Raw genomic sequence first — 18,879 nt, forward strand, 5'->3', positions numbered from 1 at the left:
CCAAAGGATTTTTTATGTAGTGCTACATTTTATTTCTAAGATTTCATTTGTGATTTTAAAAATTTATATTTATCAAGTAAAATTTATTTCAGTAATGCAGAAAAAATCAATATTATATAATTTATTACAATACCTTAAATTTAGTAAAAAAATATGATTATCATAATTTTTGAAAAACGAATTGGATAAAATTCAACAGTCACAATTATTGCAAACACCAATGAGCATGAAATCAACATGATTAAATAATAGTCACCATCATATATTCCTAAGGGCAAAATGCAAGAGAGACTACCATTAAATCATAAAAAGCAATGACATACAACATCTTTACTAGAAGAATTAGCCAATGTTTTAGACATGACACAGAAGATAAATAATAAGAGATAAATACAAGACATAAAGAAGAGTGATTCATGTAAAGAAGATGCAAAATGTTATCCTATGGAAAATGTATGCAATTATTTTATTTATTATAAGAGAAAAATACAAAAACCATAGGATGCCCATATGCAGATAATAGGAAATGTGAAAATAAAATCATATAAATATTATACATTGTAACAAAAATATAAAATTCTAAAATCTATTTTTATAAAAACATATTTAAATATGAATAAAATTATAAATATGTTTGAGAGCTATAAAGTACCTAAATGAGAATACTAAATATTTTACAGATATCAATTATTACCTAATGAATTTGTAGTATAATGCTATTCAAATTTAAAAAAATCTAATGTTATTTGGGGTAATTTGACAAAATAATACTACACTTTTCCTGGAAAAATAATCAGGTGAAAATAATGAAGAATTTTGAAAAACAGAACAATAAGAGGAAGAAAAAAGTCTTCTCATATAGTAAAATGTATTATAAAGCTATAACAATTAAAACACCAGGTATTGATGCAAAGAGAGAAAGATCCTGATCAATCACAGAAAAAGATATCCCAAAATACAGACTGTAATATATGACCACATCAGAAGTCAATATCCTTGTGGTAGGTACTATGCTAGTAATTAACAGTGGGGTTGGAGGTAGAATTGACTTTCAGTCTTCACTTCGGATCTTTCATTGCTAATAATGCGAGATCTAAGTAGTGTGTAAGCATGAAACCTTAGTTAACTTAAGTCACTGAGTTTTAGAGAGTTTTTTTGGCATTGAATAATTTAGCTTATCTGAACGATAGCCATGATCCAATGTGACTTTGCTAGTAAAATTTAATGTTAATTCAAATATAAGCACAGATTTGAAATTTGTTTAATCTTAGGTAACTAGGGGTTTTAGTGTCTTGTGGAACTAGGGTGCAAAATCCCATGCTGCCAGTAGGTGTCATCGTCTATATTATGTAGTGCAGACATAATGCCACTCAAAAATCCAGTAAATACCTGATTTAAGACTTACTGTGGTATACATATACCACATTTTATTAATCCACTCATGAATTGATGGGCACTTGGGTTGTTTACACAGCTTTTCAATTGCGAATTGTGCTGTTATAAACATTCAAGTGCAGGTGTCTTTTTTGTAGCGTCATTTGATCTTTTGGGTAGATGCCCAGTAATGGGATTGCTGGGTCATTATTCAAAAAATAAATAAATAAATAAAAAGACTTACTGTGATTTGGGTCCCAAAGATATGAAAGTAAGATAAGCATTTCTATTCACTAGGAGTTGACTCCAAATAGTAACAATTTTTTTAAAAGTTAGCTTTCTTTTTTCTCAGATGTAAAATTTTAAAACTTTGTACACTGATTTCCTTCAATAGAGAAATTTTTAAAATATTTGATGTCAATATTTGATTATTACACTGAACTTGAAAATTGATACAAGATTATTAAAGTCATCAGTCAATCAGTTAGATAATTCATGCACAATATTTTATAATTGCAGTATTTGTACATACACCTATGACCCCTTAACAATAACATCGGTTACAAATAAGCAGCCTAAAATTCTTTACTCTCCTCCAAACAATGCCTTAGGGGCAAATGAAAACCCACCAAGATTAGGGCTTACTTGTCTTTCAGACTTCTTTGTTCCATACATGTCCACACTGTGCCAGACATTTGTCAAGGTGCCAGTTTGGGTCTGTTATAGCAAATAAAAAGCAATAATAGCATAAACAAAATGAATAATCAACAGTCTCAATGTGTCTGTAATAAACATCTGTGAAACTGCTTTATGAAAATACACTCCACCCTGTAGGCATAGTCAGGATACAAACATGCCCTTCTAGTTTACAAAATTAGATAACAGCCTTTGGGGAAACATCCCGAAGACCAATGCCTTATACCAATTAACAATAGCTATATCTCTCTGAAGGCGATGTAGCCAAGAAGTTTTTTTCTTTTTCAAATATATGTTTTTCTTTTAACCTGATGTGTTTGTCTGAGGGCCTATTGGTGTTCTGTGGTGATAGATGCCACAGAAACATTTGTTTTTTGGACTAATTGGATGACGTCGGTTCCCAGAGCTGTCAGCCTGACAATTTTTACAAGTGGTAAGTTCAACTGCAAGAAAATTTCTAAAATTAAAGATAAGTTACACGAAACATAAAAACTAGAGTACAAGTAGTCTTAAAGATTTCAAGAGTTTGTTCTAAACTATGAGCACCTCCTAATGGCTGGTTCAAAGAGCAGGACTCTACCACATCCCTTTTAGGATTAGATATTTAAACAGAGCACGGAAAAAGTTAATGGTGTGCCTAACTACCTTTTTGTTCCTTCCTCCCCTACTTTCTCCCTCCCTATTTTTTTTCTTTGCTTGCTTGTTTTTAAGACATTGTAAGCTGACTCAAAATACACAGAGATTTTTTAAAAATGCATCAATCCCAGGGAGCTAAGAAATTATATCAGCTATGGGTTTCAAACCAAAGGGGGCCAAAGGGGGAAAAATGTTTAGTGAGGATGACTATGGTCAGAAGCAAATATTTCTAAATAAAAATTGAAGTTGAGAAAATGGTACCTGGGGATATGACATATTTACTTTTATGTTCAAAATTCTGCAGAAAGATTTAAGAATTTGATTTCTGGGAAAAACATTAATTATGATATTGATTATTTAAGCATTTAGGAGGGCAATGTGTGTGTCTGTGTGGGTGTGTGTGTTTGCCCAGACAGCGAAGATTGCTAAAATTAAAATTTGTTAAATATTAACTTTGCAAAACTAAAAAACAGCAAATATATCATTTTACCTTTGATAATAATCTAAATATGATATATGGCTTGTATGGGATGTTGTCAGTAATCTAAATTGCAGGACTTAGAGAGGACGCAAAAGGGTCTCTTGAAGGTTTGCAATGTGCAAGCACCTATATTGATTTTGTGAGTCTTAAAAACAAACAAACAAAACATGTTCCACAGGGCAACACCTTTAAGATTTTAGCCAGAGTCTTGGGTTAACTTGTATAGATTCTGCTGACTTAACCCAAAAAGTTTCTTTCGTTTCAGATCCGAGGAAGTTGCTTTCCTCTGAGCAGGAGCTATTATGAACTCGTCATCTCTTCACTGTTAGCTGTTGCTGGGTACATGGAAGTTAAAAATCTCATTGGAGCCTTCAAGGTTCCATGTTCCTGCTCACTAATGGTGCTCCTTCCCTCTGCCTGTTGGTGGCCCCATTGTTTCTTTTCCCATAAGCTCTGTAGTCACTGTAATAGATGCTATAAAGCCAGCTTGTCGTCCCTATAGCTAAGGTTAAAAGAAAAAGATAGATGTTATTGGTCTTTATACTCTGTTCTTACTCTCAGGTAAGTTCTTCAATCTGGACACAACCTTTTCAAAAGTGACCTTTTTTAGGGGAATGGATTTTTTACATAAGTGAAAATAGGTTTTTTTACTTTAATATGTTTATAAATGTATTACTAGTAAGTGGTCAACTTACCCAATTTTACTGTAAAGTAAAACTGGATATTCTAAGCAGTAGAGATGCACTTCTCAAAACTGATGATTTGGAAATATAACTTCTGGTGAAATTGTGACTGATTTCTATGTGTCTGTTAAATGGATTCTAATATCCTAATCTGTTGCATGGATTCTAGCATTTCAACTCCAAGCTTGAAATCAGCATGTGAATAAAATCTTTAGAAATATCCGTAGGTGAAATGATGGCACACTGATAAATAACCAGATGACAAAATTCAACCTCAGAAGACTTCGAATGAATAATAGGTTTATACTAACTGAAAGTGAGGAGTGATTAAATATTAAATCATGATTCTCAACAGCAGGAGTGTTAGTGGGGAAAGTGACAATGACCCTCCCTACCAGGAACATGTTACAATATTTGGGGTAAGGTACAGTAACAGCATCTATTGATCAACATATATATAGAAAGAGTATAAAAATGAAAGATGAAAGATGTTATTTCTAGGACATGTGAGCAAACGCATACAGTACGACAACAATAAAAAAGGCTGAAGATAATTGTACTAAATATTTTAGTTACTAAGTGAGGTATTTCTTCCCCATCTACTACAAATACCACATTTGAATTTACCGATATTATAAATTGGTATTTCTTATTATCTATTGAAAACATAATTTTATTCATATTATGTAGACAAGTACTTCATTCTGGATTGATTTAGTAAGTGTGAATGCCAGGGAACAAATCAGGGTGAATGTACCTTCATGGATTGTTTCAGCATAATGTAAAAGCTTGAAAATGGTCTTCATAACTATTATTATGTTGAGGATAAAGCATTTAAATTTTTTTAAAAAGATGAAATCTATAGAGGCTAAAAAAATAATTCGGAGCTTGGTGATTTGTAGAGGTGACAGTATTTCTCATAGGACATGAAAAACGGGAAGTCCTTCATTAACTTTGAGGAGGGCTGTGTTACAATGAGGGCCCTAAGTTAAAAGCCACTGAGCTTCTGTCACGGCCATGGGCCTCCATTGAGACTGATGTGTCATCCTTGGGAAGCTGTAGATGACCCACTCAGACAAGGAAAATGTGTCAGCAGTCATTTAGTCCCCAGAAAATCACTTAGGGCTCCTTCTTTCTCTTATCAAGGATTAAATCCAGTTGAAATCTTGACACAGATAAATAAGGTCAAGCCACCAGCAGAGTGCAGTGTGGCTTGTACCAGTTTCAGCTGGGGAGGTTCTGTGTACACTTTTACAGGGCAGAAACTAGTGCCAGGGCACAGATGAGCATGAAGCATCTGGTCAAAGTGAGGGAGTAATAGCCCCTGTTTCATGAGAATGTGAGAAAACAGCAGTTAGAAGAGGTTCAGAGAAGAAGGCTCTGGAGAAGAAGCCTTAGAGACAGGCTCTGAACTTTTAATGTGAGCAACAATGGGGCAGAATAGGGTGGTTTATTGAAAACTGGGGGGATTAAATGAGATTTTGCATACTAAACATTATCCCCTCCCCAACAAATCCTCAAGCATGGAAGAGACAAAAACAAACACTGCAAGAAAAACTAGACAGAGGAAACCCAGATAAAGCTGGAAGTGGAAGAAAACTTTTAAACACTATATAAAGAGATAAGAGCTCTTATATTCATGAAACAAGAGTGAGATTCTATAATAGAAATCATCAGAGAATCACTCACTAGGGAATCAAAAATATTTGCTAAATTCTCGACAGACTGGAAGAAAAAGGTAAAGAAATCTCTTAGAAAATTTATATGAAAGAGAGAGAGAAAGAGAAAGAAGAAAATGAGAGAGATAAGAAAATTAAGAATTAATCATCTGGAAAGTTCTACATCCAAAAAAACAAGAGTTCTAGAAAGTGAGAGAATAAAATTTACAAAGCCAACTTATATCTTCTTCAGTTAAAGTTTATACCATCCCACTAATTTTTGACTGAAAAAAAAAAAGGCAGCAGAGCACACACACACACAAAATTACATAATTTCCATCCTTACAAAAACAACTTGAGAGGAATTTTGGAAGCACAGCAATTTTAGAACTGGGGATAACCATACACATTCCCAGCAAGCATTTCATGAGAAACTTTCTTACTGTTGATGATTTGCCCTTATCATGAAACATGCGGATTTTGAGAGAGGACAGATTGAACTGCCCTGGATGGATTGTTACATTATCAGTTGCTTCCAAAAGGCTGTCCCCACCCCCTTGTCCAAATTCCATGCTCTGTTTTCCTGTGAGACTCACTTCTAAATCTGGGCAAATATTTATTGAGTGATTACTAAGATTACAAACTTACCTATACCCCGTCGTTCGGCCACAGTCCACATGCTATCCACAGCATGAGCCCCTTCTGCTGTTAGAGAGGACACACCTCAAGTCCTTCAGTCCTTCTTGATGTCCTTCTGTGCCTGTCTGTCCCTGTTTCTGTAGCTCCCTTCCCTCACAACCTCCTCAAAGTCCTCTTCCCTCCGTTTGAGACGTCCTGTGCCCCAGTGAGACTCTGAGAGTTTGAAATTTCATTAGGACTTAGATAAATCAGTTTTGCAACGCAAATACGTGTTTATTATTGGCTGTCATAAAAACTTCAGAAATGAGAATATCCTTATCTCTTGCAAATGAAACTTTGAAAAACCTTTCTCAAAGACGACTCAATAGACCTCCCAGAAAAATAATGCTTATCTGTAATAATCACTCAGCTCTCTTCAGCTACTATGTAAAGAATGGATTGCAGTGATATACACCATAAATTTTGTAATAAATGGGACTATTGTTGATATTTTACATTCACTGTTGTTTAAAAGGAAAACTCAAACCATATTTACCCAGCTAGTACTGGAATATAAGGATGGGTAAGCATAATCTATGAATGATTATGATGCATTTAACAATACAATTTTCTTAAATGTCTGTGAATGTTGCCTTTGTAATGGGAAAGATAATTATGTTATTTTTTAAATGGGTGAATAAGTGGGGAGAAAGGGAGAAAGATTTAATAGGCAGTTGGTAGCTTGTTGATTATGCCACATTATTAAAATATAACTTAACTTTAGATACCAGTCATTCCTCTCATAGTTGAATACACAGTCTTAAAGAATACCATGCACTTATCCATAACTTCTCTCTAAAGAACTAAGTTTTACTGCCATTATATTCTTAGTCCTCCCAGCATTCCTGTGAAGAAAGTGGCATTATTTTTGTTCTATAGATGAGAAAACATTTAAAGTAATTAACTGGCATGTTTAAGATTATTCAGCCAGCCATAGACCCAGGAAGACTACACTGGTCTATTGAGTCCAAGGCAATACTTATTCAACTGCTTCAATTTCCATTGGAGTTGGACGGGCACAGTCCATATAAGTTCAAATACTAAATATGTTTTACTATCCTCTAAACACTGACAGTCATATTTCAGAACTTTCCTTAAGACAAGTCTTTCCTTTTAAAAAGGACACAAGGGCAAAAGTTTGGCACAACTAAATGTTACCAAAGTCTTCAGAATGATTTGTTTTATTTTCTCAAGATCTATTTATCTTGAGAAATAGGCTTTCTGTCTTTTAAGTAATCCACAGTGCTGGTATTACCCCGTATTCACCCACCCTTCTGGTGTAGAAGGTACATTTCTTGCATATCACACAAATCATACTGTCAAATATACCTCTCTTTACACAGTACTCAGGCAATCAACTATGCAAATTTGACTCTGGGAGCACATAAGCAGAAAGTAGTTCAAGAAACAATAGAAGTCAGAGTAACACACAAAAAAAGTGCTAAACAAAATGAGCTTTAGTCCTGGTCTTGCTATTATTAGTTTATGCGATATATTCAAAAATGAATTCGTTTTCCTATATAAAATTAATACATCAATATTGAATAATTTGTTTCCCAAGAATACTTTCATATTCCCAGACTTGTTTTTCTATACATTATAAAGCCACCAAAATTTAATTTTTTTGCCAGTCTGTAGACTATTTATTCAGCCATTACTTTTTACATTAGAGATCTTGTGTTGCTTTGTAAAATTTGAACCCCCCAAGTAACCCAAATAAAATTTTGATTACAAACTTTTATTTACTTATTTATTAGCTGATAGAAGTGGGGGAGTAGGGAAGAGTATTCACTGAGATTCCTGAGTAACTCTGCTCTGGATCCTCTGTGGAAATCAGCACAATTAACACACATATAAATAAATGCGAAGGCCCTGCTGTGCTCCACTGTGTTAAATTCGGCTTTCCCAAGAAATGCTGGTATTATTCACATTTTACAGATGAGGAAAAATAATAGCCTTAGAAATGTTAAGAAACTTACTCAAGGTCATAGGCGTAGGTCTACCTGATCATATAGCTATTATCTGTTCATTATACCCTCTACCTTCCAGAAAGGGATTCCTTATTTTTTTGTGGGATTGTAATGCAGAGGCTGCTTATGAATTACTTCCCTCTGCTGAGTCACTCATTGGGTAAATTTATAATTCACTTAAGTGAACATGTGTACTTCAAGTTACTTACTTGATTATATTTTCTATGCAGACATTGAGTTTGATTTTCAAATAGTGAAAAATAACAGGTAAGTTATGTGTCCAAATAAGAGTAGATTTAAAAAAATAATAGCCAGATTTTTCTTCTAGCATTGGATCAGATCACTACTTCTCTGGTTGAGTAGTAGATGAGTGGCCAGCTTACGCTTAGCAGGCAGGTTGTATCAAAGATATGGATCTTAAAATGCCAGAGTCATATTAAATAAGGCGAGATGATCACACTAAGACAGGCACATGAAAACTGAGATCAGTAGAAAGAAGAGTAATATTCCCAATTTCAACATACTTTGGAAGAACCAACAATTGAGGCAAAATGGTGAATGAATCCTTAGTATCATTCTTCTCTTTCTTTTTTCTTTTTTTTTTTTTTAAGTCTCCCTCTCATCCCATGTAGTTGAATATTCTGTTAAAGGGACTCCTTAGGATAAAGTAAAGAGTCTAGGATAAGACTGGGAATAAGAGAACCTGGGTCCCATTCTGGATCCCCTACTTACCAGCTGGTGGCCTTGTGCACCTTTTAAAACTTCTGGGTGCCCTTATCTGTAAAATGAGGAAGTTGCATAATCCACCTTTAACTGTTCATGTAGAACATTCTAGGCCTCTGTGAAAAGGATATTACCCAGGGAAAGTCAGCTTCGATGGGCACTAGAGCTAATTAGGACAATAAATGAAATTTGAGGGATACTTCATAAAGGAAAAGGGACAATCCTAGTTTGCTGTGAAGATTGGAAGAGAAGAAGGAAACCCAGAGGAGGAGGTTTCCATTCAATATTTGGGAAGGACACTCTGTAGATGTCAGAGACAGAGACCACTTCCATCCTGCCTTGCCTTGGAGGCCTGCGTCTGTAGGGGTGGGGGGCGGAGAGAAGGCTACTGACTAGAAGGACTCAGACTCCTAATGTTTGGCATTGGTTTCCAAAGTGAGGGCCCCTTGCACAAACGCTCACATGATGAATTTGTACATTTGTCATCTCCTGTCTGAGAAAACACACCAGAACAAAAGTTAGCATTTTACAATGAAATGAATGTTTAGAAATGAATCATGACCTCTACATACATATAAAAATTGGCTATGTGTGCAGGGCACATAATTTATTGAATGTGCCCCTTTCCATAGTTCTTTGTGGACATACACATTTGCAGATCTCTTGTAGTAAATCAGCATCACCCTGTAAGTCAGAAATCAAGGATTAGATTGATTTTTGGTGTATGAGTCTAGTCTTAATTTATATTATTATTGTTTTTTCTTGTTTCCCTCTACCCTAACCGTCAATACCCTCTGATTGTTTCTATGGGTCACTGACAAGCCCCTTACATCCCTGGAGTTCTACAGGCTGATGGAAAACCAGTCTTCAGAGAGACAATTCTTTGAGTAGGGCCTAAAAATCTGATGGTTTGGTCATCACCTGTCTAGAAAAATGAATGGCCTTGTTAGATAATCTTAAGTATCATGTTACAGGGGTAAATGAGTTGGATGCCATACTCAACGCTAGATCTACTTTTGTTAACATCAAAGGGATGCACAAAGCCTCCAATAACATGATTTTAGACTAGGCTATTCCTTCTTGTAATCAAAGGCTGGGTAGCAGGATTTGGCTGACCGCGTGTGATCAGGTTAAAATAGGCAAGATTCCAAAACAATTCATAACCATTGAAGAGTGAGAGGCATACAAATTGGATTTTTTTAAAATGCTGTAAGTGCTTACCTGAAGGATCAAAAATTGTTAGTATCAGAGAATTAGTTGACTGACAGCTATTCTAAAGCAGATTTTGAAGCTATACAAGGGTTTCATAAAGGTTTCATTTATAAGGGACATGATGTTTAAAGCTTCAAGCAAATAATACTGACAAGCAATAGAGTTATTCATGCTGAAATTTGTTCTACCTTTAAATTAATCAGAATGGCAATAAACATTGATGGCTACTGCTGGGAGTGGTGATGGTGCAATGAAGATCCCATGCACAGGATCACAGCTTAATTCTTAGCCTTGGAAATGATATCTATAAATCCCACTTCAGAATACAACAAACATCTCTCCATATTGCTGCTCAATGTTTTACTATTATTAAGCATGACTCCCTGAAAGTAGAATTTATAAATACCCTACTGCAAAGATAACTTTTAGGTCGATTAGCAAGAGTGTGACAATAATATCTAGCAGAAAAGAAGAGAAAGAGGAAGAACAAGCATTTCTGATTACTATATTAGCTGAGCCTTTCATCTCATCTTTTAAATTTAATTAACATAACCTTTCTTATTCATTTGAGAAGAAAGAAGATCCAGGAAAATTTTTGAGTTTCATAAAAAAAGACTTACAATATTATGTTTTAATTAAAATTGAATAAACCTCCCTATGAATATTAATTTTTTTAAAAGCCTAGCCAGCAATAGTACATTATTAAAAGCTGCATCAGTTATGTGGAGAAATTAGTACTTGATTTTTAAAGGTTCATCATCAAATTGTTAAATGATCAGTATCTTGAAATTCAAATTCAAATAATGTTAATATTTCAGTTACTCAAAGCAGAAGAGCAAGCACGGAAGGCACAAAATGTTCATAACTGCAACGAAGTTCACCGACCTCCCAAGTGTTGAAACCCTTAGATAAAACGGATTTCTCTATTTACCTGGAAAACCTTAAAAAAAATAGGTTTCAGAAAACTCGTATTTCCTCGCAAGAATCAATCAACTGCTCCCCACCCCTCCTCCATTCGACAAATGCTTGTGATCCAAACTTGCAAAGTCTCTCACTGTGTGTTGCACTCCAAGTTCATGCCGTAAAGACAGTAAGCAAAAATCCTTTACATGGTGCGAACTCTGTATCAGAGTGGTTTTATCTTTTAGATAAGCCAATTTTCACCGCGAGGTCTGGCTTTTAGGTTTTTTTTTTTTTTTCCCTTCTATTTTCTCTCTTTTTTGATTGTTGTTGGGGGTGGTGTAGGAGGGAGTCAAAGTCTCTGAAACCCCAAAAGCCCCAAAATGTGAACTGTACCACTAAGGGGTAGAAATATAAAACAGGAGGAGACTTCAAATAAAATAACAAGCACTCTCAAACTTCCAGTGGGGATAAAAGAAAACAAAACAAGAACACAAAAACTTGGGCCCTTCCAGTACATCCGCAAGGGTGGGAGTCGGCGAGGTGCGAGCTCCAAAGAGGATCTGCAGCCTCCACCCGCCCCCGCCCTTGTCCCCGTCCCTGTCCCCGCCCGCAGGTGGCTCCTGGCAAGCTCCTCAGACAACAATGGCCAGGATGGGCTTCGCCTGCGTCCTTAGTTTGCTGTGTCTGTCCCTTCCCGGAAAAATAACCCATTCTCGAAAAAATGACAAAATAGAGAAGCGTGCGTTAGGCTCCCAGGGAAGCACCCCTCCCACCCCACGCCGATTCCTAATCTCCATCACATTCCCCACCGCGCACCAAAGATGAACCTGCCACCAATCAAGTTCCTGCGCAAGTTATTTTATTTCCCGCAGCCCCTCCACCTGCCAGGGCGGTGCTCGGCTCACCCTAGGCTTCCCTCCGGCGACCCCCCGCGGGCTGCAGCAAAAACGGGGCGCCTCGGCGGGGCGGGGGCGGGCGGCTGCCGCGGATCCGGCCGGCTACCGCCGCAGCTTGGTGGCCTCCGATTGGCCACGACGCGGGCGGGGAGGCTCCGCGGAGGAGGGAGGCGGGGGCGAGGGCGGCGGCGGGAGGGGATAGGAGAGGGGAGCGGGCGCGCAGCGAGGCAGCGCGTGCGGCGAGCGCGGGGAGAGCGGCGGCGGCGGCGGCTCGCCCGGGGCGCGCAGGCGGAGGCCGAGCGGGGTGCGCGGTCGGCGGGGCGCGGCGCGGCGCGCGCGAGTGAGCGGCGCAGGGCGACGACCGGCGGGCGGGTGCCGGCGCCCGGGCTGCAGGGGCGGCTGCGGCGGCAGCTGCGCGGGACGGAGTCGCCGAGGCGGTAGCGGCCGCACCGGCCCGTCGCCTCCCCCCCGCGCGGCCGAGGCCGGAGAACAGTCTCCAAGTAGCCTGGGGTCGGGAAAGGGGAGCGGAGAAGCGGCCCTCTGCCCCTCGCGCAGCGCGGGCGCGGGCGGCTGGACCGCTGCCCTTTGTGGGCGCAGCGCGCACGGCCCGGACCGCCCTCCCCGCGGCGCTGTCCCCGGCCTTTTCGCCGCGCCGAGCGGCCCTGGAGAAGGGACCCAGAGGAAGCAAAACCTCGAGCCCGAAACCTCGCGTTGCGGAGCTCCTGGGGAGCGCCATCCGCTCCACTTCCACCTCCGCATCCTACACCGGCCAAGGTCCCCGCCGCCGCATCCCTCGCGGCTTCCGCTGCGCCCCGGGCCGGGGGACGGCCGCCTGCGCCGCCACCGCGGCCGCCTCCACACGCACACGCCCGCTCGCCCCCGCCCCCGCCCTCCCCAGCTCCTTGATCTCCCGGTCTGTTTTATTACTCCTGGTGCGAGTCCCGCGGACTGCGCGGCCCGCTATTTGTCACCAGCTCGCTCTCCATTGGCGGGGAGCGGAGAGCAGCGGAGAAGGGGGTGGGGTGGGGAGGGGAAGGGAAGGGGTGGAAACTGCCTGGAGCCGTTTCTCCGCGCCGCTGTTGGTGCTGCCGCTGCCTCCGCCGCCGCCGCCGCCTCCGGCTCCTCGCTCGGCCCCTCTCCGCCTCCATGTGCCGGATAGCGGGAGCGCCGCGGACCCTGCTGCCGCTGCTGGCGGCCCTGCTCCAGGTACGCGGCGGTCCCCACGGGCCGGGCCACGGGCGGGGTGGGGCGGGCGGCTCCGGGTCCCTTTGTTCCCCGCGCCGCTGCGGGGCCGGGCTGCGCACCCGGGAAGGGAGGTGCCGCACCGCGCGGCCGGGAGCTGCGCAGGCACGAGGCTCGGCCGGGCGCCGGGGCAGGGCTGGGGGCCAGCAGGTTCCCTGGCGGGGCTTGCGGGGGCCCATCGCGGGCCCCCTCTGCTCTTCCTTCGGGGCCGGGCGAACTCGCTGGGGGTGTCCCCAGGCAGCAGAAGGGTGAGGCAGGATAACTCCCAGGTTTTGCAGTTTTCTGTGCTTCTCGCCCCTCGCATTACACTTTGCTCCAATTTTTTTTTATTTCTGCAGAGATGGGTCTCGAGTTTGCAGTAGGAATTCTCACTCTCGTGTCTTAGTTACGGGACTTGCCTTCACCCCACCCCACCCTGGCACCCGCGCGCCTCCCGGTGCCCAAGGGCTCCACTGTCCTATTGTCTTTACCCCAACCCAGAGTTGCCTCTTTTCCTTTTGCCCTCACAGTTTAATGTGTCGGCTCCAGCTGGACAGAAAACCTCAGCCCCCTTGTCCCAAGGAGTCTGCTGGCCGTCGCCTGCGCACCCAGCCCCCGGCCCCGCACGGCCAGCATCCCGCCGGGCAGGGAGAAGTTCCGTTACGCGGGGATTATTTCTCTCGCTCTGTCCGGCTGCCAGTGCCCTGCGTAGGTCCCAGGGGCGCCTTCGCCTGGAGCCTTCCCACTTTTCCCACCCTCGGGAGAGCGCCCGGGAGCCTTTTCCTTGAATCTGGACTGAGAGGCTCCTCCGCGGCAGGAAGCACCTGCTCCAGTCAGGTCGCAGGTTCCCTCGCCGCTCGGTGCCACTGGTACCCAGCCCCGCCGGCTGCCCAACTTTGCCGCCGCGTCCTGCCGGAGGATGCCCCCAGACCCCTCCCGGCCCGCCAGCCCGCACCCGGAGGCAACGCCGCGCAGCCTCGGCCGGGACCCCAGCGTTGCGCTGGGGTCGTGTCGGGGTCCCAAGTCGGCTCCCGCCTGCGGTAGGGTCCCAAGGAGGCTGCGGGAGAGGGGCGTGTCCGCCCACGCCACGGGGCAAGAAAATCCTGCGGGGGCCCCCTGCGTGCCGCCAGCTGGGGGGTGGTTGGCCCGCCAGGTGGCAGTCCCGAAAAGTGCGGGCGCGGCTGGGAAGTGCAGCTGCGCTGGAGGTGGGGACAGATGGTGCGGATCGCCACACTCCCGGGTCTCTACGGGTCAGGCCCTGGCGCGACCGGGCCACTGGGGGCCTGCGGGCGCCGGGGCGGGACGCGGCTGGCGCCCAGGGTCACTCGCGCTTTCTCCCGCCACCCCCTAGAGGGGTGTGGGCCGCGGCCGCGCCGAGCCCTGTCCATGGTGCGCCGTGGTGCGGCGCGCCCAGTCCTGCCGGGCTCCGCGCTCTCCTCCCGGGTCGTGCTCTCCCACTTTCTGGCTCTGTCCCTACCCTTGGCTTCTAGGCCGTTTGGTCCCGTCCTTCCTTTCTCCTTTCTTGGGTTTCTCCTTTTGTTCTTTCGTCTCCTGCTGGTCTTTCTCTCTTCCCTTCCCCCACTCGCCAGTCCCCTCCCCTGGCTCTCTCCTGACTCTGGGATTTCAGAACTATTAGACTAGACATTTTTGGCCTCTGCAGTTTTGGAGAGTGGACGGAATTCTTTCTAACTTGGGGGAGGAGACCTGCCAGTCACTTGCTAACAAAAGTACCTCCTGTTATAAAACCGCCCTTTATTCTCAGAGCGCACACTCCTCATTCTTTCACCTCCTGTCACTTCATTTATTGTTTCTTCTTTAAAAATGGGGTTTATCAGAGAGGTTAGGCTGAAGGGGAAGAAGGAAAAAAGTGCTGCTTTCAGTGTTTGAAGTTAAGGGGAAGGCAGGACAAACTTAAGAATCCTATGTACGCTAGACCTTTTCTTTCCTTTTTAACAAAGGAGATGTCCTAAATTTTTTTAAAAAAACTTACCTTTAAAAACATTAATTTTAGGACATTGGGTGCACTTATATATAGACAATAAATCCTCAGAGTGTGAATCCAGCAGTAGTTGCCTATTTTCACTAACTTTTTGATCTGAAAGTAAGTTTTAATTGAATACTGTACAGTGAAGTTAGGAGAGGAGAGACTTGCTGGCTATGAATACCATGGGGATAATCTAAATGTTTTGCAACTGGAGCAATCTCATTTTCTCTTTTAGTCATCCGCCTTGAAGTCAGGTGTGAATTTTGGATGTCATTTTTTTTTCTTAAAGCATTTTTTAAAATATCATATATAAATGCCAAATAATGTGCTTATCTTTGCCGTTGTATGTTTGTTCTCAGTTTCTTCTATACTGATGTTGACTTTTATAAACCTTCATGAAAGGGGAAATTACAACTTTGTCATCAAGTTATTTGGCTGTCTAGTTCATGAGTGCAGGTCAAGCAGTAAAACGGAATGATTTGGAAGGTCATTAGGAGTGGAAACAGAGCAGTTTATGCAACACGAGTTTTAGGGTTAAGTGCACCATGTGGATTGTACAACTGAGATTAGAAATGACTTTGTGCTAATGGTCTGCTTTATACACCAGTAACAACAAAGATCTGTCTGCAAGGTGAAATTGGCTCCTCTGCAGTCATCTGCTATTAAAATTCTAGTTTTTTTCAGTCTAGACTAAGCAGCCCATAGTTTTAGAAAAGAGAATGTACAGTTTATTAATGCAGATACTGAGCAACATTGTTTTTTCATTACCAGTTAAATATAATTGAATAATCTAAGCACTCTCTTCATTTGTTAACCAAAATGTTTGTGTTTCTTATTTTAATTTGAGAGTTTTAATTTAGTTATTCTGTTCCCTGGATTTATATAATTCTAGTCAATTTTGCATGTTATGGTACTCAGCTTTGAGATTTTTTTCCTATTCTTTGTCATTTTGCTTTAAGATAGTAGCATTGCCTTTTACATAAAAAATCACATTTGACCATGAACTTCTCTGATGAAGGGATAAAATGTTATATTACAAAGTTATGACTGTCTTTTCTTTTAAACTGTACAAATGACTTTAGGATATCTGTATAGGTTTATCATTAGGAAAAATCAATTTTGCTTTTATTATTGACCTTGTTAATATATTGGAAATGTGTTTTGTTTTTCTAGTTCACATTTTAATTGCATAGCCTCATTGTTGTAATTTAAATACACTTACATGGGTTATGAGGCATCAAGGACAGTACTTTAAATGTTCATAGAAATGTTCTGGATTCATAGTCTTATCACATAGGTTCTGGTTTCAATCCTGAATGAGGGCCTTGGAAAAGAGAGGCATAAACCTTACCTGTTTTTCACCTATTAAGTACAGATTTTAAAGTGGTTAATATTCAATATATGAAACATACATTAAAAAAAGAAGCTTTGTTTTAGGATGTGGAAAATGTAGGATTCAATAATTACCTTAAATGTGAAGCACATATTTATTCTCAATGTTTATTTCATTTTCATGTATCTTTGAAACATAAGTTCTTATGAAAGTGAGAATTAACTTAGTATTCACAGTTTATTTTATTTATTGGACATAGTTATATATTTCTTTGCCCTTTTCTTATCTTGGGGCATGTGGTCATGACTAATAGGTCATACACTGCAAATGTATTAGGTGTGATTTGAAAAACAATATTTTATATATCCTAAAATATTTTTAAAGATTAAATATATATGTTAGACCTAATATATATATCAGGCCTCAATTACAAGTTTATAATATACATACAAAGTGTATTTTCTCTCTGTCATGCTTGCATTGAAGTCTAACCTGGCCTCCTTCTAAAAGTTCAGACAGATTTTAAGAGGACGTTCTTTGTAGATATTTCTTATTTTTTACATATAGAGATTAAAGTCTTTCTGGAAAAGATTATTTGGTGACAGTATATTGCACCAAACTGTCTTGAATTTTCTTTTTCATTAGAAATTTTCAATTCTTAAATCTTTTGTGCTTCATTAAGCTTTAAGGCTATTAAGAGGGGAATGTCAAGACTTAAAGCAACAGTTAATCTTGCTTTAAATCCTGTTTTTTAAAAATCCTGAGTGATTAAAATCCCCATCCTGTTTTCAAGCAGATATCTCAAGTTAGAATTGTGGTTTTAAAAGAAAAAATTTAAGAAGTGTAGTATTTGTGTATGCATGCTACTGTTTTCTCCAAGTTAACATTATTCAATTTTTTTCTTTTGGCTCAAATACAAAAAGTAATCAAGTTTAAGCACTGCTTAGACTTGGTGGTAAATTTTATCAACTATTTAAAAATATGATCGATTTGAAATTAGGATTTTGTCATTTGAATAAGTACTTCATTTCCAACAGCAGTACACCTTGTAGAATCTAAGTATTTTCAAGTTGGGTTAAGAACTGTAAGTTGAAGCATAATTGGTATCAACAAATCATTATGCCTCACATTTCTGTTTTTTTTCCTACTAAAAATTTATTTTTGTTTTAATTTTTCAGAAAATTATATCAGTTCATCTGAGCAGGTGCTAGTCTTTGTATTTAACTAAATATAGATAAATTTTAATTAAACAACCCTATTCATGGCAAGGAAGAGGTATATACTGATTAATGTTTTAGTTCAGAGCTATGTCTTCTACATATATGAAGTGAAGGGTTTAAAGTAGGTAGAACAAGGTGAATTCAGAAGCTAAATGGGACTTCTTGAAAGATGTGGATTTAAAGATTGTAATTTATGTTATAATAGAGTTTTTTAAAGGGAAATTTAGGTTGTACATAAATCCTGCTCAGTTCTTTATTCTGTTACTCTTTAGTGGTCAGTGCACTTCTTTGTCTGAGTTTCCAACTGTACTTACAACACCCAGGCCCTTGCATTGCAAATATTAATACATTCATAATATGTATATTGAGGACCACAATCTGTGTTATGTGTATTCTGCAATATTCAGTACAGTTTGACATGAAGTGTCAATCAATAGCTGATTAATTCCTTTGTGTGTGTCATGAAAGGTGGTTTGGGCACCAAAGGTATAATAACTTTGTTCTGTGCAAATGAGCTGCCCTTGTGTAGTGTCAAGGGCAAGAGCTAGTGTCAAGGGCAGGAACCCTGGGGTTCTAATTTGGTCCAGATGTGGTCTCTTCTCTTCAACCTCTTGTGACCTCATTTTCCTCAACAGTAAAATCTTGAGCCTGGTTGGATTAGTTGATCTCTAAGGGACTTTTCAGTTCTGTGATTCTTGGGGCTGCTTAAAAATATCTCAAATATATCTCCTTTAGAAAGGTTTTCAAATGCCTTTAATGTTCAACCTAAAATGTAAAGATTTTCAGGTACTTGTAGTCATAGTCTGTGATTTTTGAAGATTTATTAACCATAGTTTATCATAAATGATAGGCTAGACGTCATCTGTAATTTTTATATGTTTGACTTTTAAACTTAAATTTCCTTCATTGGCTATGCTACCTTTACCAGTAAGAATAAACTATTTTGGGGGATGGGATTAGGCTTAATAGAAGAAAAGTATAATATGACTAGGTATAAAATTATGTATTTTATCACTTTCATGCTGTCATGTTTCTTTGAGAGAAGATAACCTCCATGGGAACCATTGAATTGAGTGGTGGGGGTCAGCACTAAAAATATAGCCCTTTGTCCTAAAAAGTCATCCTCTGGTTATTTTTCTACAGGTATGTCTGTGTTCATGACAAACACATGATAGAGATACTTATACAAAGATATTTATGGAAGCATTGTT

General features: G+C 40.5%; 1 protein-coding gene across 1 annotated transcript in view; it reads left to right on the forward strand.

Moving 5' to 3' along the window:
- Positions 1 to 12,952: 12,952 nt before the first annotated feature.
- The window catches only part of CDH2 (cadherin 2), a 212,983-nt gene continuing 207,056 nt past the window's right edge, over positions 12,953 to 18,879 (forward strand). The window contains exon 1 of the mRNA XM_012737106.2: positions 12,953 to 13,116. Within this exon, the coding sequence (XP_012592560.1) occupies positions 13,057 to 13,116 (60 nt within the window). The 5' untranslated portion in view covers positions 12,953 to 13,056. The remainder of the gene's footprint in view (positions 13,117 to 18,879) is intronic.

Source organism: Microcebus murinus, chromosome 17, assembly GCF_040939455.1.
Source record: "Microcebus murinus isolate Inina chromosome 17, M.murinus_Inina_mat1.0, whole genome shotgun sequence".
In the NCBI taxonomy this organism is placed as follows: Eukaryota; Metazoa; Chordata; class Mammalia; order Primates; family Cheirogaleidae; genus Microcebus; species Microcebus murinus.